The 27,673-nt window shown below is 39.0% G+C and overlaps 1 protein-coding gene across 1 annotated transcript; it reads left to right on the top strand.

Annotated features, from left to right (window-relative positions):
- Positions 1 to 27,673, top strand: LOC133525829 (homeobox protein GBX-2-like). Its single transcript, XM_061862229.1, has 5 exons — positions 1 to 2,843; positions 24,734 to 24,956; positions 25,796 to 25,953; positions 26,293 to 26,482; positions 27,185 to 27,673. The coding sequence occupies exons 1-5, from the start codon at positions 2,777 to 2,779 to the stop codon at positions 27,327 to 27,329; spliced, it is 783 nt and encodes a 260-aa protein (XP_061718213.1). The 5' UTR covers positions 1 to 2,776; the 3' UTR covers positions 27,330 to 27,673.

Raw genomic sequence — 27,673 nt, 5'->3', positions numbered from 1 at the left:
CAAAAATTAAAAAGGTTAAGACCATGCCAGGATAAGCTAAGTGAATCTGCCCTCAGCGAGTTTTGACTTGTTTTTTTTTGATGATGTGGCTTTATATTAGTAGCAAGTATGCAAAATGTCAGCCCCCCAAATGTATATTTTGGGTAAAAAAAAAAGATCTTTCTTCAATTTTTTTTTCTAGCTAGCCGATTTTGACGTGCGTCACATATATTGTGCATATAGTAAAGGCAATTATACGACATCAATTATAGGACACATTGCCATACAAAAAAATAAAAACTTAAAAATTATTTTTTCCAACTTATTTACCAAAGCTAGCCTCTTTAATAAGCTATAAAATTAATGTATTTACTTAATTTTACCTGTGGTGTTACCAGTAACAGGGTGTTTTTTAGGGTTTCGTACCCAAAGGAACGGGACCCTATAACTGAGACCGCTGTCCGTCCGTCTGTCACCAGGCTGTATCTCATGAACTGTGATAGTTAGCCAGTTGAAATTACTTCAGATTATGTATTTCTGTTGCCGCCATAACAACAAATACTAAAAACAGAATAAAATAAATATTAGTTTACAATCTCGAGGTTCTCATCCAATCACTCAAATTAAGCAACGTCGGGCGGGGTCAGTACTTGGATGGATGACCGGAATGGTACGGAACCCTTCCTGTGCAAGTCCGACTCGCACTTGGCCGATTTTTTTAATAGAATACATCACTATACATTTTCTTTACCCACTCGTTACAACTAATCGATTAAAAACTTTTTAGAGAAACGTGTTTGTTTATAATGAACACTGGCCACTTACAAAAATAAAAAAAAGAATAATTAAAAATATTAATTCCTTCGAGCGGCTATTTCTTTCGGAGCGATTCTTTCCGAAAATATTAACTTCTAGCACTAACGATCACGTAGCAAAGCCGAGGAAGGACGGACAGACGGACATGGCGAAACTATAAGGGTTTCTAGGTGACTACGAAACCCTAAAAAGGTAAAAAGCTAAATACTTATTTTGAAACCATACCATACTTTGGAACTTCAAAAATAAAGACTGCCTGGGTGGGTTCTAAATAGTCTGTTTTTGTCTACAAGTTTGAGATCTCGAATGGTATTTATATGCTTGCACAACAAATGACCAGTAGCTACAGCCCGAGAATTCTCACCAACTGGGCATATTGCCTACAGAGGGTATGTGACACACTGTACATTACTCTGCTCCCAAGACTTACGTACCTGCTCACGGTATTCGAATTAGCAGTGAGTAGAGTTCATTCTCACCTTCAGCAGAACCGGGAGACTTAGATCTAGATGACTAGTAAAATAGCCGAAACAATACGACGCATCACTCTAAATGGGGCTACATGTAACGTCCCTTACACCTGGTACAAGATTTTCATATAATAATGACAAGAACCAGTGCATGATTCAACCTTTACCGGTCGCCGTGGTAAAACCTAGGATTTACCAAATAAATGTCGGTAAAAGCCCGAAGTGAACAATAATTATTTAACATTTCGGGCTTTTACCGACCGGCATCGGTAAAATCAAGGTTATACCGGTAAATCCTAGGTTTTACCGTACGTCGGGCTTTTACATTAACATATATTTACCTAACTCCATAATTATAAAATAAATTGAAACAATTTGTCATCATCCTTAAGATACTTATTTACTTGTTGCTCTACCCTACCCTATGAATAAGGTACAGTCACCTCCTTGTGTGTGTTCTACCGCTTGTACAATGGGCTGTGCTCTGAAGAATTGTTTGACATGATGCCAACGGCCGCTTTCTATCACCGCACCGCTCGCCGTCGGCAGGGTGTCCATCCTCATACCCTAGAACCTAAATGGTCGCGTACTGTGCGGTTTAAGAGGAATTTCCTCCCGCGAACGCTTCGGCTGTGGAATGAGCTTCCTACTTTATTTTTTCAAAAAAGCAAAACTTATAAACCTAGAATATATTATCCTAAAGCGAGCGACAATAAAATCAAAGTGATTTGTTAAGATTTAGTTAGTGAAAACCGTTTTCTCCCGAAATGGAATTTCATAGAAACGTTACCGTTATTTCGTTAGATTCGAAAAGCTATTCTTCCCTCTTGACTTTTCTAGAAACAATCGTGGTACACGCATACATCTCCCTAATCTACGCAGACCAAGCAAAAAGCAAAACATCACTTTGTTCTAACATTCGCATTAAGCCCCGAGCACTCGAACGCTCTTAAAAACTCACTCCCAATCATAGACAATTTAAAACTCATATTTTATTCCACAAAAGTCGACCCTCACTATAAATTTAATTGGTACAGGTCCCTAACTTTTCGATTTATATTCGAACAGCTTTTAACCAACTCGATATAGCTGAATGCATGCTTAAGAATCTCTCAAGCGCAAAACTTTGGAGGGATCCTATTGGTGGCGGCGCGAAGGGTGGAGTTCGAGGCCCCGCCCGTGGGCCCCGCGCATGCTAAACACGCTTTAAGGCCCGTTTAAGCGGTGTTTTGGCCCAAAACCGCAAGAAAATGTATGTAACGACGGTTAGGGGCGTTGCTAAATGAAAAGAATTTTCGCGTCGGTTGCGTTTTGGATATGGCCGACAGTTTGACGGGGTACGCGGGGAGGCCGCGCGCTGCATTCTGCGAATTTGCAATTTTTACAAATAAACTTAAAAGACATTTTAAAAAATAAGTACTGCATTAATCAAATACAAGAGATATTTGAGTGTTGAAGATATGAGTAAGACAATGTAATTTAGTTTTTTAATAAGTTTTCGATTGAGCAGAATGCAGGACAGCCACAAATCGTTTCTGATCAAAGATTTGTTGGGAGATGTTCTTCGGCCGGTGTCGGGTGAGTTTATTTTTAATTATTTGCTGTACAACTTTTAGTGAATTCAATTTCAATGCATTTCAATCTCAGTGAAGAGGTACAAGTAAAATATTATACAGTAACTAAAGTGATAGAAAAAGTTGCATTTTATCCACTAGATTGGCAAAATAATTTAATGTTGTTTCCTCATGGTGGAATTGACTTTTAAGTGATAATTTTTGAATGATAAATATTTAATTGCGTTCTTTTTTATTAGATTTGTAATGTTTTCCATATAGAATTTTCCTCGCGTTGGTGCATGTAGTGAAAAATGTTGTTTCACTCGAAGACTTGTTGTTAGCAAAGTTTGTTTTACCCTCGTGCCTTGAAGTACTTATAACGATCAAGATTCCACTTTTCGAATTTTGAAAGTGAATTGTATTTTTTTAACGGTACCTCTTGTATAAATATCTTTATTTTTGTACTAATAATTGTTTATATTTGTATCGTTTACTCATTTATATTGAATATATTTACCTATAGCTAAGTATAGTCTAATTCTGCAGCGCAGCGAATTCAAACTGACAAATAAAAATACCTGTACCAATCAATTTATGAATTTGTGTTCTTTAACTACATACCATTTTTTGGTTGAACTTTGAAGTTAAGCATATGTTTCCCCTCTTTTGGGATTCCGTACCTCAAATCGTAAAAACGGAGCCAGGATCATTTTGTTGGCTGTCCGTCCGTCCGTCTGTCTGTTAAGACCCTTTATCTTGGAAACGGATGGAGGTATCGAATTGAATTTAACAACATATACTCAGGTCTACAGCTCTTTGAAGCTGTGAAAAAAATCAAACTTCTAAGTTAACGTAAAAAAAAGATATGGCCGTTTATACCGCAAAAAACGTTTACTTTCACACTCTCAAGGGAATCAAAATGTATAGGGTTCTTCCCGTTGACTTAGAACTACGAAATTTGGCAATTAACCCTTTTTCCAGGCATAGTACGATTTATCTACCACATACGCGCCAATAGAATTTCAACATTAGCCATCCGATTTCAGGTTCAAATTAGATTGCACTTTTGGAAAATGTGACTTGTCTTCAAATGAATCATCAAAGCTGAAATTAATTCCAATAATTTCAGCTTTGATTGATTAAGTCCCATAAGCTCAATAAGGCTTGTGTTGCGGGTACTTAGACAACGATATATATATATTATATACATATTTATAAATACTTAAATACATAGAAAACATCCATGACTCAGGAACAAATATTTGGGTAGGATTTGAACCCGGGACCATCGGCTTCATAGGCAGGGTCACTACCCACTAGGCCAGATCGGTCGTCATCAATAGTGTAATATGCTTTTTCTCATAGAAAAGCTTTTAGTTTATTTGTAAATAGAGGAGTTTTTTCGATAGGTACCTACTTTTTATCTGGTTCGGTAGCTTGTTATACCTATATTTGTATTGCTCTATAGAAAGGGCCCCTTTTATATATATCTAAAATCGGTTCTGGGAGGTCCAACCAAAGCGGATTTACACGATAAAACTTTGTATCGAAAAGGAAATTATTGACAAATTCTCTCCCGTCGGCATTCAGATACGGGACCCTAAAATCATTTATTTTGTAACATGTAATGTAACATCGCTTATTTCCTGGGTTTACCGGCAAAAAGAGAATAAAACCGTAACATTTGTTTGAAATATGTATACAGATTGAAAATGTATTTATTGACAATAACAATATACATAATGGATATATACAGATGATTACTATAACTAGCTTATATCTAAAATAGGCCCTTGAGGCATTGTACCAAGGATGCTGGCGGCATTTCCTCGTTGTATCGCAATACTGATACGTTGTGCGAGGAAGCCGCCAGCTCTTCGGTCACCAGTTACGTCAACCAGACGTTTCGCGATTTCTCCAAAAAACTTGTGCGCGCTGGGACCCCATGGACCCAGAGTTTCAACGCCAAAAGGTACAAAATGGTACTCTCTACCGAGGCTCTTATATTTATTACGTTTCAATATGTATACTATTTTCAACCGTGGATATATGATAAGTGATGAGAGAGCCTCAGTAGGGCTAATATGGTCGGTGTTTTATCATCTGTCATCATGTCTGTCACGTTCTAACAAGTATGTTAGTGCGAAAGTGACACAAGACATGACAAGTGATAAAAAGGCGACCATGATACCGCCGCAGGCCTACATCGCGTCAATAAAACGACAAATGGCGGAATAATCATACTTTTTCATTGATAAACTATTAGCAACGTACTTTTTGCTTAAATTAGAAAATATAATGACGACTAAACCACAATAATATTTTTATTTTGATAATAGATATATTCACAGAGATTACATTAGCTGTACAAATACTAAACTAAATGAATAAGCTTTAATCTGAAGCGCTGGTGGCCTAGCGGTAAGAGCATGCGACTTGCAATGTCGCGCGTTCAAACCCCGGCTCGTACCAATGAGTTTTTCGGAACTTATGTACGAAATATCATTTGATATTTACCAGTCGCTTTTCGGTGAAGGAAAACATCGTGAGGAAACCGGACTAATCCCAACAAGGCCTAGTTTACCCTCTGGGTTGGAAGGTCAGATGGCAGTCGCTTTCGTAAAAACTAGTGCCTACGCCAAATCTTGGGATTAGTTGTCAAGCGGACCCCAGGCTCCCATGAGCCGTGGCAATATGCCGGGACAACGCGAGGAAGAAGAATCTAAAATAAGTCCTTAATAAAGTCCTTAATAAGATAAAAGCAAAACTTGAAATTGACGCTTTGTACTCGATCGATGAGTTTTTTGGTAGTACTCAATGAATTAATAATAAATGCACATGTAATCAGGTAATAAAAAATAATAATATTGTAATCTGAATGATTGTGAACAAAATGTACCTACACTACTTATTGACTTAATAATATATATATGTACCTATTTAACTACGTATGTTGTTTGTTATAAATTTGACGTGTAAAATGAATATTTTATGAATAAAAAATTGAAAATTGAAATTGAAAATTGAGGCATTGTACCAAGGATGCTGACGGCATTTTCTCGTTGTATCGCAATGCTGATACGTTGTGCGAGGAAGCCGCCAGCTCTTCGGTCACCAGTTACGTCAACCAGACGCTTCTCGATTTCTGCAAAAAACTTGTGCGCGCTGGGACCCCATGGACCTAGAGTTTCAACACCACAATTAAATTAAATTTAAACTATACAAATAATGTAAAAAAAAAACTACTAGAATATCCCACCCTCGTCTTCCCACATACCTATACAAAAGTGTTGATATGATTCGATAAACCGACGGTACTCTCCTTTTTTGTTTGAAAGTTATATACCTATGTACTATTAATGTCCGCGTTACGGCGTTGATTCGCGTTGAACCTGCCCAAATTATATTGCTTCCTACAAAAAATTTAAGCAATCCAAGATCAATGTTCCGTACCCCTAGTGTAAATATTTTCGACAGCGAAACGTGACGTACGCGTTTGCGTTAAGTGTCATTTTGTATGAGATTTTTGACTTTCAAAAACGTCCCGCTTGGCGCGCTGTTCAAAAACCCATACAAAATGAGACTAAACGCAAACGCGTACGTCACGTTTCAAAATCGAATTTATTTACACTAGGGGTACAGATTCCGAGATCACAGAAATATATATATATATAAGAATTGCTCGTTTAAAGGTATAAGATAATAATAATTTCCTTTTCTATACAAAGTTTTATCGTAGACTGTAATCCACTTTGGTTGGACAGTTATTTACTAACGAACTTAGACTATTAAGTGATTGAATGATGACTAACGCTAGACCGGGCCCCGCGCTTTTTTTCTATGGAAAGCGCCACACTTCGAGCAACACAGGGAAGGGACACGGCATTCATACTATTCCCCCTCTGCCAAAGCATAGGCACAACTGTGCCTATGTCGCTGCATGTTGTGTTGTGACTCGTCCGTACACAAAAAGAGATCGAGGTGTGCAAGATTTGTCTTTGACGTGTGTCATTTTCTATGTATTTTTGTCATCATTACTGATTGGATTTTGTATGTAGTGAATGAGAAGTCCGACTGTGTGCACGTTTCCCCCCGCGAAAAATGGCAGAAAGATTTGGACGGTAAGATATCGCTTCCTTACGACGTTTCGGAAGCCGGTGTTGCTCGAAGGCGCCATATGATTACCGATCAGCCGTCATAGAAAATGTAATCACCATCATTTGGCGCGGAGGTATAATGCACTGTTTATATTTTGTATTTCTGATGTGTCAAATGTAGCTACTGCATAATTCCAACAAGTTCTAGTTTCCCTTCTAAGTTGAAAGCCCAGATGGATGTTGCTTTCGTAAAAAGTAACCCTACAGCATTTATTAAATTAAATTAAAAAAAAAAACGCCACTGGAGACCATAGGGCTGGCGCTTACCTCTCCCAGCGTATATCCCTGGCAATACAGAGAGGTAACGCGGCCAGCGTTATGGGATCTTTGCCGCAGGCGGAGGCTTTAGAAGGGGTATTCTTTTTATAACTAATTTGTTCATTAGTATATCTTTTACTTTTAGTTTTATTTAATATTAGTTTAATTTTTAAATAGTTTTATTTTATGGCTAGTTTAGTTTTAATTTTATACCCTGTGATTAAGGCATTTAATACCTAATATAAGTGTTTTTATGTTGTGAGTCAATAAATACGAAGCAAATCAAAATTATGCAATTAAAAAAAAAACATTTATTTTCAGGCAACTATGGCCCATATATACATACCTTACAGACTAACATACATACAGTAATAAAAATCTTAAAATATAAATATCATTTTGACGACGCAGTTTTCGGTTGCGCCGCCTGTTCTGGTGGTATTAGAACTCCATGGCTCGGCCATTTTGAAATATGTTCAAAACGAATAGACAAAAATCACTTACACGGTGTTCTTAGGGAAGTGCGAGTCGGACTCGCCCATGAAGGGTTCCGTACCATTTATGACGTATTAAAAAAACTACTTACTAGATCTGGTTCAAACCAATTTTCGGTGGAAGTTTGCATGGTAATGTATATCATATATATTTTTTTTAATTTTTCATTCTGTTATTTTAGAAGTTACGGGGGGGGGGGGGGGGCACACATTTTTCCACTTTGGAAGTGTCTCTCGCGCAAACTATTCAGTTTAGAAAAAAATTATATTAGAAACCTCAATATCATTTTTAAAGACCTATCCATAGATACCCCACACGTATGGGTTTGATGAAAAAAGATTTTTTGAGTTTCAGTTCTAAGTATGGGGAACCCCCAAAATGTATTGTTTTTTTTCTATTTTTGTATAAACATCTTAATGCGGTTCATAAAATACATCTACTTACCAAGTTTGAACAGTATAGCTCTTATAGTTTCGGAAAAAAGTGGCTGTGACATAATCGGACAGACAGACGGACATGACGAATCTATAAGGGTTCCGTTTTTTGCCATTTGGCTACGGAACCCTAAAAATGACCACCCTATAACAACGATTTTAAACTTCATTTCTAAACGACAGGGTTAAATTTTCCGTAATTTCTGATACGCATCTGACTGTTAAACGGTTAAATCCACCAAATAAAACTATGACATATCAATTCAATGATCTCTGTCGCACTTGTAAATTCGCACGTAAGTGTAACAGGGAGGCAACACGTCGAACGTGGTTCGCGGTAGGCCCTCTGAATCGGAACCATATATAAACATGCACATTTACACGTCACGTGTTTTCTTGTGCATAGTAGGTTCTGCCATCTTGTGGGCTACATCGGAACAAAAAACATCACATTTACGCCTCGCGCCAAAAATCTGACGGCTCCTGTGCTGCCTCCTGCACGCTCCCTCGTATATACTTGCGTTTAGTAGCAAATGTATAAACTCGTACTAAACTAATCAATCAACAGGCCTTAAAGGTACACGATCGTAGAACCCTTATTAGATAAAAATAAATCCTTGATTATCTCCAAAATTGAGTTAATTAGAATACCGGTTTCTTCAACAACTTCCTTGCTCCTCTGGCGCAGCGACCCAAAGTGTGGCTTGGCCTCCAACACTACTGCTCGCCACCGATCCCGGTCCTGTGCAGTTTCTCGCCAGTCTTCAACCTGGAGCTCGCGTAGATCCGTGTCCACCACATCCGCCCATCGATACCTAGGTCGACCGGCCGGGCGGCGTGCTGTCAGTTTTCCCTCAAACGCTCTTATCACTGCCCAATCGGCTCCCATTCGCTCTAGATGACCGAGCCACCGCAGCCTTTGCGCCTTTGTGACATCCATGATATTTGGCTCAGTTACTATCTGTTCGACTTCGACGTTTTTGCGGATTCTCCAGCTGCCATCGGGTCGCTGCGTCGGGTCGGGTTTCTTCAAGAAAGTTACTTAATTAAGTAGTAAGCTCAGGAATGCACCCTAGAAATTAACGGACTTTAAAAGAATCACGGTGATTATATTCACAAAATACCTAAAGAATAGGTTGGGATATGCGTCCTGAAGGGAGAGATCAGCCTTACAATAATGAATTTACGCACATGAATTCGAGTCAATCGTGCAGTCTAACGCCGCAAAGCGACTAGTTGCGTTAGACTGCACGATTGGCTCGAATTCGTAATTGACACCATTTAACTAGCACCATTCTTAGTGCCCGTTAGGCCCTTCTTTAGATATATGGCAATGCTTTTACTAATCCCAACAAGGCCTATATTACCCTCTGGATCGGAAGGTCAGATGGCAGTCGCTTTCGTAAAAACTAGTGCCTACGCCAAATCTTGGGATTAGTTGACAAGCGGACCCCAGGCTCCCATGAGCCGTGGCAATATGCCGGGACAATATAATATAACTGCGACATTTTTTTTACAAAAAGCGAAATCTATAAACCTAGTACATATATATTATGCTGAAGCGTTCGACATCAAAATCAAATAGATTTATTAAGATTCTTAATATTTATTGAGATAACAATATACATAGTGGATATATACAGATGATTACTATAACTAGCTTATTTCTAAAATAAGTCCTTGAGGCATTGTACCAAGTATGCTGACGGCATTTTCTCGTTGTATCGTAATGCTGATACGTTGTGCGAGGAAGCCGCCAGCTCTTCGGTCACCAGTTACGTCAACCAGACGCTTCTCTATTTCTGCAAAAAACTTGTGCGCGCTGGGACCCCATGGACCTAGAGTTTCAACACCACAATTAAATTAAATTTAAACTATACAAATAATGTAAACTATACAAATGCTGGGACAACGCGGGGAAGAAGAGCTTTCCTATATCCAACATTGCCCGATCCTGCCGGCACCTAACATAACTATGTGCTCCCAAAAGCTCTTCACCCTCATCAGCATATCACGTACGTGTTCAAGTGTGCAGGGGCCCTAATAAGCCGCCAATTTGCAAGTGTGCGGTCGCCCTTACACTGTCGCATGCAAGGACCTAATTGTTTAATCAGGCATGCTAATTTTTAGTTTCCATGCATTTTTCATTAGTTACAGTGAATCTTATTTAGTTTTTTCATATGCTCAGTTACATGTATATGAATAGAAAAGCATTTTAAGAACGTTACAAAAGGGAGTTGATACGCCGTGTGCACGTCAGAGGGCCTACCGCGAACCACGTTCGACGTGCTGCCTCCCTGTCACACTTACTTACGAATTTACAAGTGTGACAGAGAGGCAACACGTCGAACGTGGTACGCGGTAGGCGGTAAGTCACCTGTTGTATGTAGTTGTGACGTGTTCGAATAGACAATACATGTTTAAAAGACACACACAAACAAAATAAATTTCTATTCGAACACGTCACAACTACATACAACAGGTGACTTACTTAAGTTTTTTACCTATAGAAGCAAGTCAGTGCAATACAGGGTGATTCATGAGACGTGAGCAGGACTACAGCCTACACAATCAGTAAATCTTAATGAATCGTTCACCGTCCTATTTAAGTAAAACAATCACGCTTTTTTACGTTATCTTACTTTTTTTTTATGACTACTGTAGGACAGCGAGCTGCAGTAAAACACTCAAGACACTTTAACAACTTTTATTCACTTAATATCAACCATTGAAAACTATTAACGGTACATGGATATCAATTAACTTGCAGATACTGTCTTAGTAATCGAACGTCGGTTCACGTCAACGCATACTGCCTCATTGTGAGAACCCCGCCGGCCGACGTTGGTGGACGGTGCATAAAACTATGGCGCCACTGTGACAGTATGTGTTGGCGGGGACTTAAATCTTCATAACAGTTTAACTTCTTAATTCTAAATTATGAACATTATAACGTTACCATATTCATGATAAATCATAATTTAATTAAAATAGTATTTACGTACGCAATTCAGTGTTGGACATCAATGAATTATATCATACAATGTCCATAATTCTAACACTACTTATCTACAATCATACACCCTGCAACACATAAGTAATTGGGTACTTGACACATGTTGAATATTATAACAAAATTTAGTTAAATGGATAGAAAATGACCCATCCATTATAAAAAAAGTGGAATCCAATAAATTATATTGAGATTATAAAAAAATACAACGCTCTACAGTCTAAAAAAAATTTTTTTTTCTTGTCTTTCATAAATAGACAAAAAATGTTACCATAAGATTCCATGCATTTTAATTAAAAATAAATTGTATGATAAGTATACACATAAACGCAATATTTCAGGGTCAAAATGGCAATTTCCTTGATCTTCCATACATTTAGGACCGACTTATATGATGTGACGTCACATCACCTTATCATTTTGTTAGAGGCGTTTCAATCGTCGAGTGCGAGCGTCAGACTTTAACTCTCATTTCTGACCTTTGTGTTGCTTAAATGCCATGAGTTCTATAAAGACATTTGATCCTCAGAAAAATCAAGATCGTGTGACATTATTTACAAAAAACTGTCAAGTAGCCAATTAACAAAGATTAAATCTCTTTAACCGTTATGACAGCAGTTTGATACTGTTGCTAATACCGTTCGAGAAATAGGCCCCTGGCCTCCGGCCCTGCGCAGTGTTCTTTGGGCCTCGCTGTCGACATGCCGTGGGGGAACCGTCTTCAAAAAACTAACCCACTAAAAAGCACAAAATAGTTTTTATAGACCCCACTTATCCTTGTCCAGTCCCTATCCCGAAATAAAGCGAATTTCTTCCAAAAAGTAACCCACAGCAAAAACAAAATTTTAGACAACGAAAAACGCTGCACTTACTCGCATAAAAAATACAATACAATACAATACAACAATACATAGTTTACTCATTAATTTAGTTCTTGATACTAACTACTCGTATTTTTTCCTGTTTGGCAGCAAATAATGTTTTTTTTAGGGTTCCGTACCCAAAAGGGTCAACCGGGACCCTATTATTAGGGTTCCGTACTTAAAGGGTCAAACGGGACCCTATTACTGAGACTTCGCTGTCCGTCCGTCCGTCGGTCACCAGGCTGTATCTCATGAACCGTGATAGCTAGACAGCTGAAATTTTCACAGATAATGTATTTCTTTTGCCGCTATAACAACAAATACTAAAAACACAATTAAATAAATATTTAAGGGGTGGCTCCCATACAACAAACATATTTTTTATCGAATCACGGAACCCTTCGTGCGCGAGTCCGACTCGCACTTGCCCGGTTTTTATAAATAATGGTACGGAACCCTTCGTGCGCGAGTCCGATGCGCACTTGCCCGGTATTTTTTCATTTGGCATCGCCTTCAAAAACTAAATAATTTAGTAGGCATGATGATGTATGAGCAGGGGCCCATTTTTCGAACGGTATTACTCTAATATTATTAGCGTGTTGCCATGGTAACCCATACGACTTGACAGTTCGTGGACCAATAATATTAGTCTAATAGGGAGCGTGCATGAACTGTAGGAGGCAGCACAGGAGCCGTCAGATTTTTGGCGCGAGGCGTAAATGTGATGTTTCTTGTTCCGATGTAGCCCACAAGATGGCAGAACCTACTATGCACAAGAAAACACGTGACGTGTACATGTACATGTTTATTGTTCCGATTCAGGCCACAAGATGGCAGACCCTCCAACGCGCACGGTCCCTATACCGTTCTAGAAATGGGCCCCTGGATGACGTTTACTGCTCTGCCGACAACGGCATACTCTAAACTAAGCTTTGGCTGCCTGTCCGAAGTGCCCGAAACATTTATGTCAGTGGTCCGAAGTACATACATATTAACTAACAGTGACTTACAGTGACTCCACCATAAAATACCATAACTTACATTGTTACATGATAACAATTCAACCTTATTCCAAACATATAAGTTACACCGATGGTCAGTAAAGAATGCTGTTAGTACAATCACCAGATTACAGATTAGATACAATCAGATATATCAGAGCGGCCGAGGTGCTCACCAATATATGAACATGCACTTTAACGTATTGACAATAGAGGCGTGTTCAGATATTTGTGAATACCTTGGCTGCCCCTATATATCAGATGGCGTCTGTACGTGCGAAAACTTAGAAAACTACAAACTAACAACCCACTCGAGTGTCGTCCAGCGTGGTCGTTGAAAACGTCGAGTGCCCATACAGAATACAGGGCGCTTACGACCCTTCGGCATTAGCCTCGTTATGGAGTCGAAAAATGGCCGACGGGTAAATTTGGCGTCTTCGGAAAACTTGGGTTTTAGAGATGTTTGAAGTAGACGTTTTGTAAAAACGCGTCTGGGTGTGTAATTGTTCCAATTATGCTGTCAACAGACAACGTATTATAAAGGGTAACATTTTTTTTAATAATCGAGCGTGCGAGCGAAACGAAGTGAAGTTCTTACATTCAACTTCATATTAAAAAAAAAAAAAAAAAAAAAAAAAAAAAATTACATTCAACTTGTGGAACATACCTAACGTTGGCTAGTATTGTGTGCGGATGTCATTCCAGATCTAGAGCAGATCCCGACTGGGCAAGTACCTTGCAGAACACCGCAGCCAAATAACACTAAGACCCTTCCTGTTGTGTTCCTGCCGGTGACTAGAGCAGAAGACCTACCGCGAACCACGTTCGACGTGTTGTCTCTCTGTCATACTTACGGACGAGTTTACATGTGCGACAGAGAGGTAACACGTCGAACGTGGTTCGCGGTAGGCCCTCAGAGCTCAACGAGGGTGCGGAGGGTTAGGGTCGGCAACACGCATGTAACTCCTCAGTAGTTGCAGACGTCCATAGTATCCGAACCGATTTCTATGTCGTATTTGTAACTTTGGAGTTCCAAATGGCCGAAGACCGTCTGGACGCGCTAGGTACCCCTGGAGACACGAAGTGCTAAAAGACCTTAGCGATCTCGGTGCCGTCGACGGGACAAGAACGGTTTTGGACAGACAAGCATGGCGGTCTTTGGTGTCGGAGGCCAAGAACCATTTCAGGTCGCTGCGCCACAGCAGTAAGTATTTGTCACTTCCCTTCGATGTCATTATATGCGGATTCTTACATTCTTAAACATGCAATTAGATCCTGCGGCGATATCATGGTCGCATTTTCATCACTCGTCATAGTCACTATGCCCGTCACTTTTGCGCCTACATACTTGTTAGAACGTGACAGGCATGGTGACAAATGATAAAGAGCCGACCATCTTAGCCCTACTGAATTGATAAGCAAAACGGACAAAGGCATGAAACCTCAGCAAACGAGTTGACAAAGAGCTCGTTACAGTAGTATTTAGTTGCATGCGGATGATTGCCCCTGTGTCGCCTTGACGAGTGCGACTGCGCCATCTTGATATTTGCTTTTTTTATACTACGTCGGTGGCAAACAAGCATACGGCCCGCCTGATAGTAAGCAGTATCCGTAGCCTATGTACGCCTGCAACTCCAGAGGAGTTACATGCGCGTTGCCGACCCTAACCCCCTGCCCCTTGTTGAGCTCTGGCAACCTTACTCACCGGCAGGAACACAACACTATGAGTAGGGTCTAGTGTTATTTGGTTGCGATTTTCTGTAAGGTACTTCCCCAGTTGGGCTCTGCTCTAGATCTGGAATGACATCCGCTGTGCTGTACCCTACCACACAGGCGAGATGACATTCACAATGCCCATACCTCTCTTGTTGACGTAGTTTAAGGACGTACCCGGGTCCAATTATTATTGCTTACACTGACAAGTTGTTAGTTTTGCTGTTATGTTAAGTCGTTGAGATCTAAAATTGCCGCATAAGTATACATGATGTAAATTAGTTACTGAATTGATCGCTAGATGTCGCTTTTAAAACATAAACAGGAGTATCATGGATGTATCTTTTGACTTAGGTTTATTTTTGCAAAATATGAATTTTGAAGCTATTTTTTAAGTTGCAGTAAGTTCGTGTTCTTCTCTCACTCTCACTGAGTGTAAGAGTGAGCGAGATGGGAGTGCGTGTCCGGAAGCATGGATAACATGTTTTTTAATTTTATTTTTTTTGTGTTAAAAATAAAAAAGGAATCCTTGAGTTCCCTCAAACATAAATATTGCTCATTTTTAGAAATAATATTCGTTCGTTTAGCTTTTGTGTTAAATGTATTATAATTTTTTAATGTGTATTTTGGACCTATTTTCGGGATTTTTTTTATCAAACGGAAGTCACAAACTCGAATTAGAATAAAAAAGGTCAAGTACCCACAAAACAAGACTTATTGAGATTATTGTGGGACTCAGTTAATTTGTGTAATAATGACGTCAAGACTACTAAGCTTAAGTGGGACTGGGCTGGACATGTTTCATGTCTGCCACATGCACCCGGAAAGGTGAGCCAAAATGGTTACTGAGTGAGACCCACGGAACACCATAGACGGTGCAGGACGGGGTGCAGACAGATCGAAAAGGAGATGGCGGGACGACTTTGACGCATTCTATCCAATATGGTGGGAAAATGACAATGACGGGGTTGACACCAAAGTAGGCTACAATTGAAGTGTTCTATATGTATATCTGTGTCACTATTTATTTTGTTATTTTGTTATTAGCATAGTTATAGCTGTTGGTTCTCCATGTTCGAATATATATATATATATATATATATATATATATATATATATATATATATATATATATATATAGACACATCTTTTTTATTCTAAGTTGTTAGGGATACTTTTAATGTTTAGTTAGATACGCAATTTGTAAAGCCAATTTTACTACAAACGATCAAGATTATTCGGGTTGCATCGCCTCAGACCGCGGGGGTCTCGGCATGATAGCGCCGGGGGTCACCCATTACTGGGTGATTACAACGAATTTGAAAGGATAATATTTGTGACCCCACACCGTGAATGAGATATCAATGATTATGGTTTTTAGTGTTGATTGATGATGTCTTGATGTCCTATTTATTTTTTTAAACTTTACTGCACAAAACACAAATGGCAAAGTTAATGCCTAAAGTCAACTAAAGGGATAAACGGAGACTTAAAAAAAAGAAAAAAAAAATAGCCACCGAATACAGCATCTCCTCCTTCTATGAAATTAAAGTCGGTTAAAAATGACGTTTTATTTTATTACAAGCTTTTATTTACTTTCACCTGACCGTTGTCTGTCAAATCAAATCTTGCAAGTTAAATTAGACCCACTTCCCGGTTTCTAATTAAGCTGAAAATTGGCATACATCTGTAAGTCGGGTGACAATGCAATATTATGGTATCATCGAGCTGATCTGATGATGGAGACAGGAGGTGGCCATAGGAACTCTGTGATAAAACAACGCAACCTAATTGTGTTTGGGGTTTTTAGAATTTGCTCGATGAGTATTAGTTGCCTGTGAAAAGAAAAGTACAGTCAGCTATAAAAGCTTGTACCAAAAATTCCTCAGACAGACTCGACAGAGTTCCTATGTCCACCTCTTGTCTCCATCATCAGATCAGTTCGATGGTACCATAATATTGCATTGTCACCCGACTTACATATGTATGCAAATTTTCAGCTCAATCGGAAACCGGGAAGTGGATCAAATTTAACTTGCAAGATTTGATTACAAACAGACAACGGTCAGGTGAAAGTAAATAAAAAAGCTTGTAAAAACACCATAATCTTCCATTTAAATATGTGCACATATAAAACAGACATTTAAACAACACAATTAGATTTCACATTGTATCCAACGATCACTATACGATAAGTAATTGCTAAGTATCCTTTTACATTAACTATGAAGACTGTATTGAGAGATAAATAAACTAAACTGACCACTCATCAACACAAATCATTTTCCTGACTTAAAAATCAAGTTTTATTCATCAGAAGCACAAACTAATAACCGACAAATAAAACAACTTAAAATCCATTCATGGTTATTGCATCCCATTGATTCCAATGTCAATTCAAAATCTAACTAATACTTCAAAAAACGTCTCAACAGCCATCCTTTCTGATTTAAAATCGGACGTTTTAAAAAATCCAAAATGGCGGACGCGTGTCTGACGCGTGCGCATTCGAGGGTGGCCTGCTGTGTCTTGTTATATTCACCAATTTTATTACACAGGTAATTCAAAGGAAAACAGACCTTGTGTTAAAGGAGGAAGGAGTTGGGAGGTTGTTTGTGTAAAATGGTGGAGGTGTGTAGGCATAAGTCAGTAGCAATTACTGTACTATTGATGTGTGTGAAGGTTTGAAGATATCTCTCTTTGTTTTTAAGTGATTGGGGAAATAAAGATATGTTTTGTTAGAAGGAAATCTCATGGACAGACACCACATTACTGATTATTTGCAAACAGCATGTGTCATGTCGCATCTGTCATGTCATAGATAACTCATAATATGGAAGGTAGAGGCAAGGAACAGAAACTCCTTAGGCAGAATTGTTGCAAAAGTGTCTAGCTGTCAGCTATAAATAATAGTTCCAAATCTCTCCAGAGTAGCACTAGAGTAGCTAAGAACCTAGGCGTTATTGACGGAGTAAAGTGCGCTGTCTATGATTTGTTTTTTTTTTTTCAAGTATTCTAGGGATTGTAGCGCGCACCTATTTAAGGTTTTTTGATGACACTTTTTGGTACATGGAGATTTCTTTCCTTACCTCCACCTTCCATAGCTCATAAGAAATAGCGTGGAAATCTCAGTTCACTTAGGCGGTGTGCGAGCGGGATATTGCTATAATGTGCGCATAGCATTGTCTCGCTCAAATCGGATAGGAGTGAAGTCGCATTCAGTGTAATAACCGCCTTATTTTCACGCAATTGAAGTAAACAGACGTCTGTGGCATGCGTCTTCGTTAATGACTCGATCTATATTACCTAACTACTTATTCTAGTGCAGGGGTCTTCAAACCCCGGTCCGCGGATCTAATTCGGCTCGCAAGGCGTTCTAATCCGGCCCGCGGACACCAAACGCGACAGCGTACGGTCCGGCCCGCGGGAGGTCGCCAAACAGATCCCTGGCTCCAGGGGTTCAGCATCATTGAGAGTAAACTGTCTTTAACAACAACTAGACGGATGGAATCGATGGGCGCCCCCCTTAAATATTTATTTTATTCTGTTTTTAGTATTTGTTGTTATAGCGGCAACAGAAATACCTACATCATCTGTGAAAATTTCAACTGTCTAGCTATCAGCTGTCGAGCTTAATTAATGAATGTAAGAGAATGTTTGAGAGGAGTGAATGTGGTAATTATATATAGTGACTGAGTTTGTGACGCTATGGTGTTAGCTGTAAGTTGCAAATGTAATTTAAACGAATAAAAAAAAAAACATGGTTCATGAGATACAGCCTGGTGACAGACGGACGGAGGGACGGACGGACGAACGGACGGACAGCGAAGCTCAGTAATAGGGTCCCGTTTGACCCTTTGGGTACGGAACCCTAAAAACTGTATGCTAAATAAATCGTAGAGCGTGACATCAACATTGGATAAACAACGTAAATCCAATTAAGTGCTAAGTTTCATTAAAATCCTGATGTTAATTACAAGCAAACATACAAAACTATTCACGGAGATCTTGACCCGGTTTCGTTTCATTTCAGTTTATTCACGGCAAATTGAATGTCTCATTTCGCTCGAAGGAAGGAAAAGGATAAAAGGATTTTTATATTTGCGACCTCTTTCGTGACGAACTATTCTTGTGCTAGTTCTACTTATAACGCAGAGAGTTTTTAACTCTTTTTAAATTATACAACGTTCCATTTTTAACCTCTGGCACAAAAAAGGAGTGATGAAGTTTTTCATTTTTCCTATTCGGAAAGTTCAGTTATGGTTATGGGCAAGTATTTTTTTTTCGTACCGATAGCATCATTACCATTTTTGTCTTTTTTTAGCTTAATATCGTGTCCTTAAAAAGTTTTTGTAATTAGTATGCCATGTAGCTGTATGTGTTATCATTTACCTGAACTCTCCCGACGATATTTACGATATTCGAAAACGCATTAGCCGGGTAGAAATACGCTTTTCCTACCCAAGGATTTATGTTTTAAAAGATTATTTTTATCAATATAACGATTTGCTACATATAAATGGCGATTTGACTCTATTATTTCAATAGAAGATAGTATACCAACAATTAAATACAAATTCATTTCATTTCATTTCATATAAAATAAAATATTTAAATAAATATGTCGGGAAAATCTTACACAGATTACTACTAATCTACCTACGTAGCTACCCCCAAACTAAGCAAAGTTTGTACTATGGGTAAAGTAGAAGTACTAGAGCTCGACGCTGCACTAGTCACCGACATGGGCACTTTATTTCATGGAAATATAGGTTAAATTTGAACAACGAAGATATTTCTGTATTCGAACTTAATCCTTGTCACTTTGACATAAGGTGCCCATGTCGAGTACTGGTGCAGCGTCGAGCACTAGTACTTCTACCTTACTAGGAGACGATAAATATTTTAATCATGTAAAGTATAATTAATATATTTATTTATTTAATCTTTATTGCACCAAAGAGAACCTTATAGTACAAAAGGCGGACTTAATGCCATGAGGCATCCTCTACCAGTCATCCTTCATATACTTTACATAATATATATACTTATATGTAAAGTAAATATACAAAGTACAATAAAATAATTGAATATATGCCTCAAAATAATTTTTTCTCACATTATTCCCGCAAGTGATCGGGCCCAGAAAAGCCGGCTCACGTCTAAACGTGCCTCTCCTCGGCCAAGTATTTATTCCGAGACCTCGAGAGTCTCCACACTCACAATACGCGAGCCCTCCACGATAATGACGTCTTGTGTTTAATCCGCCTATCTAAACACGTATAACGATACACCCTTAGCGGGGAACTTGAAAAAAAAGTAGGTTTTGTAACCGACTTCAAAATTTCGAAGGAAATTCTCATTATTCGTTGAGATCCTGTTTCTTGAATACGGCTGGACCGGACCGATCAGAAATCAGTAGTTTAAGTGTTTTTAGTTTCAACAAAGCAAAGTAATTTTAAACTTACGTTTATACGTACTATTTAAACGTCAAAATGGCGGCAACGCAAATATGCCATCTCTTATGGTAGAACTGTTGCAAAAGTGTCCAGCTGTTAGCTATAAATAATAGTTCCAAATCTCTCCAGAGTAGCGCTAGAGTAGCTAAGAACCTAGGCGCTATTGACGGAGTGAAGTGCGCTGTCTATGATTTGATTTTTTTGTTCAAGTACTCTAGGTATTGTGGCGCCACCTATTTAAGGTTTTTTGATGACACTTTTTGGTACATGGAGATTTATTTCCTTACCTCCACCTACCGTAAACGCAAACTTTTTTCGCCCATGTCACGCATGTCAAGCATCCGTTGTTTTTTTATTAAGAGACAAACGATAATAAAATGTGAATAAAAGTACAATAGAAACTTAAACTAATTAAAAACTAAAAATCTATATCTAAAGAGGGCATAGTGCCAAAGATACTGGCAGCATTTCCTCGCTGAATCGCAACGCTTATTCGTTGAGCGAGGAAGCTGCCAGCTCTTTTGTCCCCTGTAACGTCAACCAGCCGTTTGGCCACATAATTAAAAATGCTCTGAGCTCCCGGGCCCCACGGACCGAGGGTCTCGACAACGAAAGGAGCAAAGTTATAATTGGCGTCGAGACCCCTGTATTTCCTCCTTTTGAGGGTCTCGGCAGCCTCGGCAGCCGCACCCGCTTTCTTTGTAGTACCGTGAAGGTGAGACGGTGCCAGTGTGTCCACGCAGGTCGCGTCCCACACCAACACTCGTCCCATCCTCCACGGTATCACTGACATACCATCAGGTCTCTTGCCAATTATCGTTATTGAAATCACATTAAATTGCTATAGAGACAAACTAGAGTCGGGGCCGACTGCCACATTGTTCGATATGAAGTAACATGAGAAATACGGAAGGTGGAGGTAAGGAAATAAATGTCACTTATTCATATAAAACAAGAAGCATAAATGGGTTTTACTTTTAAATTACTGCCGTTTATTATTTAATATTTTTGTTTATGTTTGAAATTAATTAATTTGATTAATTTAACAGCCGTTTAAAATATTTTTACATAATTTTCAATCGTGGCTGAATGCCGAATAGGTCTGTGCCTTCGATGCCTAACCTGTCGAGAATTACAAAATGGCGGACGAATGTTTGATATGTCACCGTATTTTAGAATGATTTTGTTTAAAATTTAGTTTATTCTTCGCAAGTGTGATAAAAAACATTGTGTGTAACTCCGGGGGTAAGAAGATTGCAAACTCGGGTCTTTAATTCCCTCGTATCCAGAATTTCTCTTACCCTCCTCGTTGCACAATGTACTATTTTAAAACTCTTGTAAGTAAATTTTTAATTCAATTTTGACCAACTTCAAGTAGTCATAGTGATATGAAACTGCAAGTAGGTACATATGTAACTCAGATGAAAATAACTACGTACAATAATTTGGTACATACAAGCTGATCTTTGGGGTCTCCTTTATCTACTAGTACATTCCTAGTAAATAAAAAATGATTCGTTTTGACGACTCAAATATTTTGAAGAAGTATAGTACAGTCGGCAATGTGAAAGTGTTAGCACTTATCAAGATTTTTGATTTTAACAATAACTTATGACCCTATCGTAGGTAGGGTCAGCATCAATAGTACCGGATGGAACAACGCGCCAAAAGTAACTGATATTCCGGGTAACTTTTCCAAATATTGATAAATCCATACAATTCACGTTCAAAGGTATATCTTTTAACGTCTTAAGTGTTCTACAAATAGAACCACATTTTGTTAAGCTGTTACAGAATGGTAGATACTTTTGAAACCTTGTTTGATCCGCTACTTTTGATGCTGACTGTACTTAATACTTACACGGAACCCCAAAATGCGTCCCTCATTTTTATTTGAATGTCTGAATTATTCAAATATTCATCAGTGACCTTTTTTCGACAACGTGCCTTTTATTCAGAATTAAAATTTCACAATTTTCGTTCATTATTTTAACGAGACGTCCTAACGTTTTGAATGCGACGTTTTAGTGACTATGACGTCACGCTCGAAACGTCAGGAAAAGTCATAAAAAGAATGTTAATGCTACTGCCACATAAACTTACTCAGAATGAAATTTTTCCTTGCTGCATTATTTCTTTTCTAATATTGTATTTTTTTTTCAATATTGTATTGTATACTAACAAATTGTATGAGTCATGTTACTTGATTAAAAAAAAAATGTTCATTGAATTTTACCCTGAGTCCCGGCTAGGTATGTACGGCCGTTAAAATTGATTCTTTTAAATTTGATTGTACATACTTATGCTAAGAGCTGTCCAATATAGAATCTATTTCCTCGATCGCTTATGCTACAAATTAAGTATCTTATGGTTCCCAATATCAAGGGTTTATATCTTCATCTCGTTTCTTAGCGCTCACTCGTAGGAAGAAAGACAACATAGCTACGTTTTACTAATCAGTCGTCTCATTCTATCACACGAAAAATTAGATTTTGCATCCCGTTTTAACCTACAGAATAGACACATAACGATGCTGGTACGCCATCCCAGGGAGCATTCATAAAAGAATTTATAAAGACCATTACTCAGTACACAGCCCGTGCTACACTTTTACACAAATTAAAAGACATACAGAAGATTCGCGCGTAAAACACCATTCAGGCAGCCCGCGGGCTTAATTAGAGAAGAGACCGTGTCTATAGTCGTTCCTTTTTTAAATTCCCGCCTTTGTGCTCAAGTGTCAGCTCTTTGTTTTCGGTACCGCGCTTTTGTGAGAGATGGCGCTGTAGTAAAGATGGTGAATGAGGGCGGGTACGTTTGAGTTTAGGTAAGTAATGAGGGTTAAGAACGGTTTTTAGGGGTGGATTTTTCGAAAGGTTTTCTGTAGCATTGATGTGCTTTAACTTTCATCTTTATTTTAACTGACTTGGAAAAGAAGGATAATTTCAGCTCATCGGGGATTTTTTGCCCTCTTTATTAATTAACCCTGTCTAGAATAGGTAATTTTTAAAGTAGGTATTCGTAAGTTACACTCTTAACGAGTAGGTAAGATGAAATGTATTTAACTTGTGACATACTTATAATACTTAATAGTATTAAAAGAAAACGAGTTTAATTAATCGTCAACAGTACAATTGTATTTAATAATCAGTGATCGGATTTCCCATTGCAACACGGGGCGAATGACCTCAAACATTATACTAATATGGATATACCCCGGGATTCCACAACTTATATTGTTGAATAACCAGTAACTTATTCATTTAGTAAATTTTAGTAACATTTTGTCACGTAAAATAAATATTTTCGGAAAATAAGTGTATGTGCATTATGCATATAATAAGCGTTAGTATTTTCTTTATTCATTTTAACTCTTAGGTATAGGCTATTTATAATATGCATATAATAATACCTAACCTAGGATGCCGCCAGGGCGTTTATTATTATGCAATTTCGATATATGTACTTTCAACAATTACAAAAGAAAGTTTGTAAAAGCAAGTTCAATGCATTGATAAAGATCTAAGTATACCTATCATACCGATATTTTTTTTTTCAAACGAAATCCGGGAATTTTGGTCATATCCATATTACATTTTCTTCTTGGTATCCCACGGTGTTTCACCGGAAAATCCGATCACTGTTAATAATATATCTATTCAAAATGCATACGATTATTTGTCAAGATCTTTGGGGGAAGGTATCCAAAAGTAATATGATCATGATACAACAAGACAAGACAACACACAAACAAGACAACAAGACAAGACCCACACAACAACAACCACCGCCGCAAAAAGACAAGACTCGCGTAGACTAGACTAGTCAGTTGTAACACTTGTAACCCTGCCAACGTAGCAGGAGGTCCCGGATTATCATGAATATTTGCTCCTCATAAATTAATATTATCTATTTAAATCTTCGAGCAACGCCGGCTTCCGACACGACGTATGGGAGGAGCCTATGCGATATCTTTCTGCCATTTTTTGCGGGGGGAACGTGCACACAGTCGCATTTCTCACTCACTACATACAAAATCCAATCTGTAATGACAATGACGACACAAATACATAGAAAATGACACGAGTCAAAGACAAATCTTGCACACCTTGATTTCTTTTTGTGTACGGACGAGTCACAACATGCACCGCCATAGGCACAGTTGTGCCTATACTTTGGCAGAGGGGAAATAGTATGAATGCCGTCTCCCTTCCCTGTGTTGCTCGAAGATTTAAATATATATGTATTAACCTATATAATTATGTAAGTATATCGTCACTTAGTACGGTCACATCTGAAAATATCAATACGAAAAAAGTGGCAAAAATATGTATACACGACTATTGCCCATATATTAAGGTAGTGTATACATATTTTAGGCACATTTTTCGTACCGATATTTTCAGACGTGACCGTACTCATAGTAGGTACAAGCATTGCTTAGTTTGTAGCTAGGTCGATATATTTAAGATTGTCCCCGAATATTTATTGATTATTTAACTTAATATTTCTCCCCTAGATGGCGTCACAGAAGACCAGGACACCAGCCAAGCCTCCGACAACGACGATGACATCTCCGTTGGGGACAACCGCAGCGACGCGTCGTCCAAGTATGACAAGGACAAGGCCGAAACGGCGAGGTCTACGCCTGTCGACTTTAATCGGACGGAATATTTCAAAGAGGAGTTTGAGAGGAACGAGAGTCTGAAGTTGTATAATGGTGACCTGTTTCATATGTACAGGTAAGGATGGTGGATAAAAACTCAAAGCCTAAATAACCTAGAAATCTACTGGCTTTCATATAAGTATTTTTGGCACAAAAGGTGACCTAAAAACGGTTGTCTGTAAAGTCGGTTTACTGACGATAGTTGAACGTGACAACGTCATAATAAAATACTGATGGAATGGTTTCATTTTTCAAAAGAAAATTTTAATTTTATTTGTTTGATAGATATTTTGTATGGATATAGAGAAGGAGGTAAATTGAATTGATCAAGTTACATTTATTTGTACGCATAAATACAATTGCTGCCGAACGCGGAGGCCGATTGTGCCTCTTTGTCGCTCGTTGCGCGCTCTCGCTTGCACATCAAGCCTTAAATGGAACGCCTCAGAGCGAGGTAACGCCGCATGAGTCATGTTTTTTCGTGCGTGCAACCGGCTCCATCGAATTATAAGACGTTGTCACGTCAAAAAAGCCACTCGTACATTCATAACTCATATGGGCCCCACAATTGAAATATATGTATTATATAACTGATTTTTCACCAAAAGACTCCTATTTTTATTCAAAACTTGGAAGTGCCGTAAAGATCCGTCCATTCGTTTATTAACGTCGATCTAGTAATCCATTATGGACAAGGCTTATAACTGCCACAAAGTTGTATGGTTGGTGAATTTAAATCAGGGTTTTCAGAGTTGTCCAAATGAGTGGCACTTAAAAGTTGCTTCACCCATTGACCATTTTGGTACGAAACACTATCAACATTTTAGATATTGAAACTATTGAGACATCCAAAAAATACGCTTAACAATCAACTTTAACCAGAGACACGTAAAAAATGAAAAATGATTTTCGCAGGCCCGAGCAAGGTAAGGAGGACGAAGGCTTTGTGATCTCAGACAGCATCTACGGCAGATCCATGGACTTGTCGAAGAGCTCCTTCCAAAGTCAACTCTTGGCTGGTTTCGCGTCCGTCATGGCTGGCGGATCACAGAGGGAAACCCAAGAGTCAGCAGGTGAGAATCATACGTGGCTCTCACAAAATAACGCAAAATATTCTCTAAAATTTCCAGGGTTCGTTTTCCTACCTACTTTACTTTGCCATTTCGCAAGCTCTCAGAAAAAACCCATGAGTTAGCAAGCGAGGATGATGTCTCATGGGTTTTATAGATACGCCACATATACACAAAATTTTTATTTCCCTATAATTACAAGATATGAAATTAGCTGTCTTCTACGGCGGTTGCTATGCTTTATGAGGTTTTTCAAAGCTCGACTTGACTGTAGCTTTCCTGATATTGCCTATTGGTTTGAAATAAAACAGCAAAAATACTAATATTCCTCATATTCCCTAGATCGTCAACCCCGTGCCAGCTCCTCACGGAAGCCCCGCCGCCGCCGCACAGCCTTCACCCACGCCCAGCTTGCATATCTCGAGCGCAAATTTCGCTGCCAAAAGTACCTGAGCGTCGCCGACCGCGGGGACGTAGCTGACGCCCTCAGCTTGAGTGAGACGCAGGTCAAAACCTGGTACCAGAACCGGCGGTGAGTCAGTCCTCCGCCTCGTATCTTTACCTGTCCTCTCTCTAACGCCCAACTCGAATACCTCGAGCGAAAGATTTTGCTGCCAAAAGTACCTGAGTGTTGCTGACCGCAGGATGTCGGTGACGCCCTCAGCTTAAGTGAGACTCATTCAACACCTGGTACCAGAACCGGCGGTGAGTCTGTCTTTCTCTGTCTGATGGTATCTTTATCTGTCCTCGCTCCCTCTTACGCCTAGGTGCGTATCTCGACCGCAAGTTCTGTTGCCAAAAGTACCTGAGCATCACTGACGGCGGGGACGTCGCTGACGCCCTGACCTTGAGCGAGAAGCAGGTGCAAACCTGGTAACAGAACAGAAGGTAAAGTATTCTCCTTTTATCTATTCTGTATTCTCAGTTATACATTCTCTTCTCTCCTCTCTTCTTTTTTCTCCCTGATGCGCTCATCCTGAGCGACACGCAGGTCAAAACGTGGTACCAGGATGAGAGGTAAGTATCCTTGTCTGCATGGTATAGTATATATAAAACAAGTTTTTCCCATTTTAGAACAAAATATAAGCGTACACAGCCTCTTACTTCATTAAAGAAACTGGACAGTTGCAGGCGTCCATATGTAGGTCCATACTCGCCAAGAAAAATGCTATAATTCACTAATTTTCCATACAATAATGCTGACAATCCACCCAAACCAGTATTCCCATTTTAGAACAAAATGGAAGCGCCAGAACCAGCTCCGGTTGGAGCAACTGCGTGCCCAGGCGGCCAGCGGGGGCGAGCGAGACGTCCGCTCGCTGCCTCTCGCTTGCGCGCTGCTGCCGTCCTACCCCGCCTACATGCACTGCCATATGTGAGCTCCCAACTTCTGTTAGCCTGGTGAGCTTGACTGCATAAGTGAGGTGGGTTAAGAAGAACAGGGGGTAAAAAGGGATACTTATACATAGAAATATATTGTTTCTTGACACGAGAAAAATAAAATTGGAGCAAGCTAATTCTGCCGAGAAGTTTGAGAGACAGACCGTGGAAACACCACAAATAGATTTTTTTTATGAAAATATAATGTATATAGCAGAACTCTCCCCTTTTTTAGAGCAAAGTCTGCCTATCTTTGACGGATTGTAGATTAAGCGCTTGGCCATATTAAACATACATAGTATGCTTCTTTCTTACAAGTGATAGGTGACGCACGCCATATTGT

Source organism: Cydia pomonella, chromosome 1 (assembly GCF_033807575.1).
Source record: "Cydia pomonella isolate Wapato2018A chromosome 1, ilCydPomo1, whole genome shotgun sequence".
Taxonomy (NCBI): Eukaryota; Metazoa; Arthropoda; class Insecta; order Lepidoptera; family Tortricidae; genus Cydia; species Cydia pomonella.
This window is presented reverse-complemented; position numbering and strand designations above follow the sequence as displayed.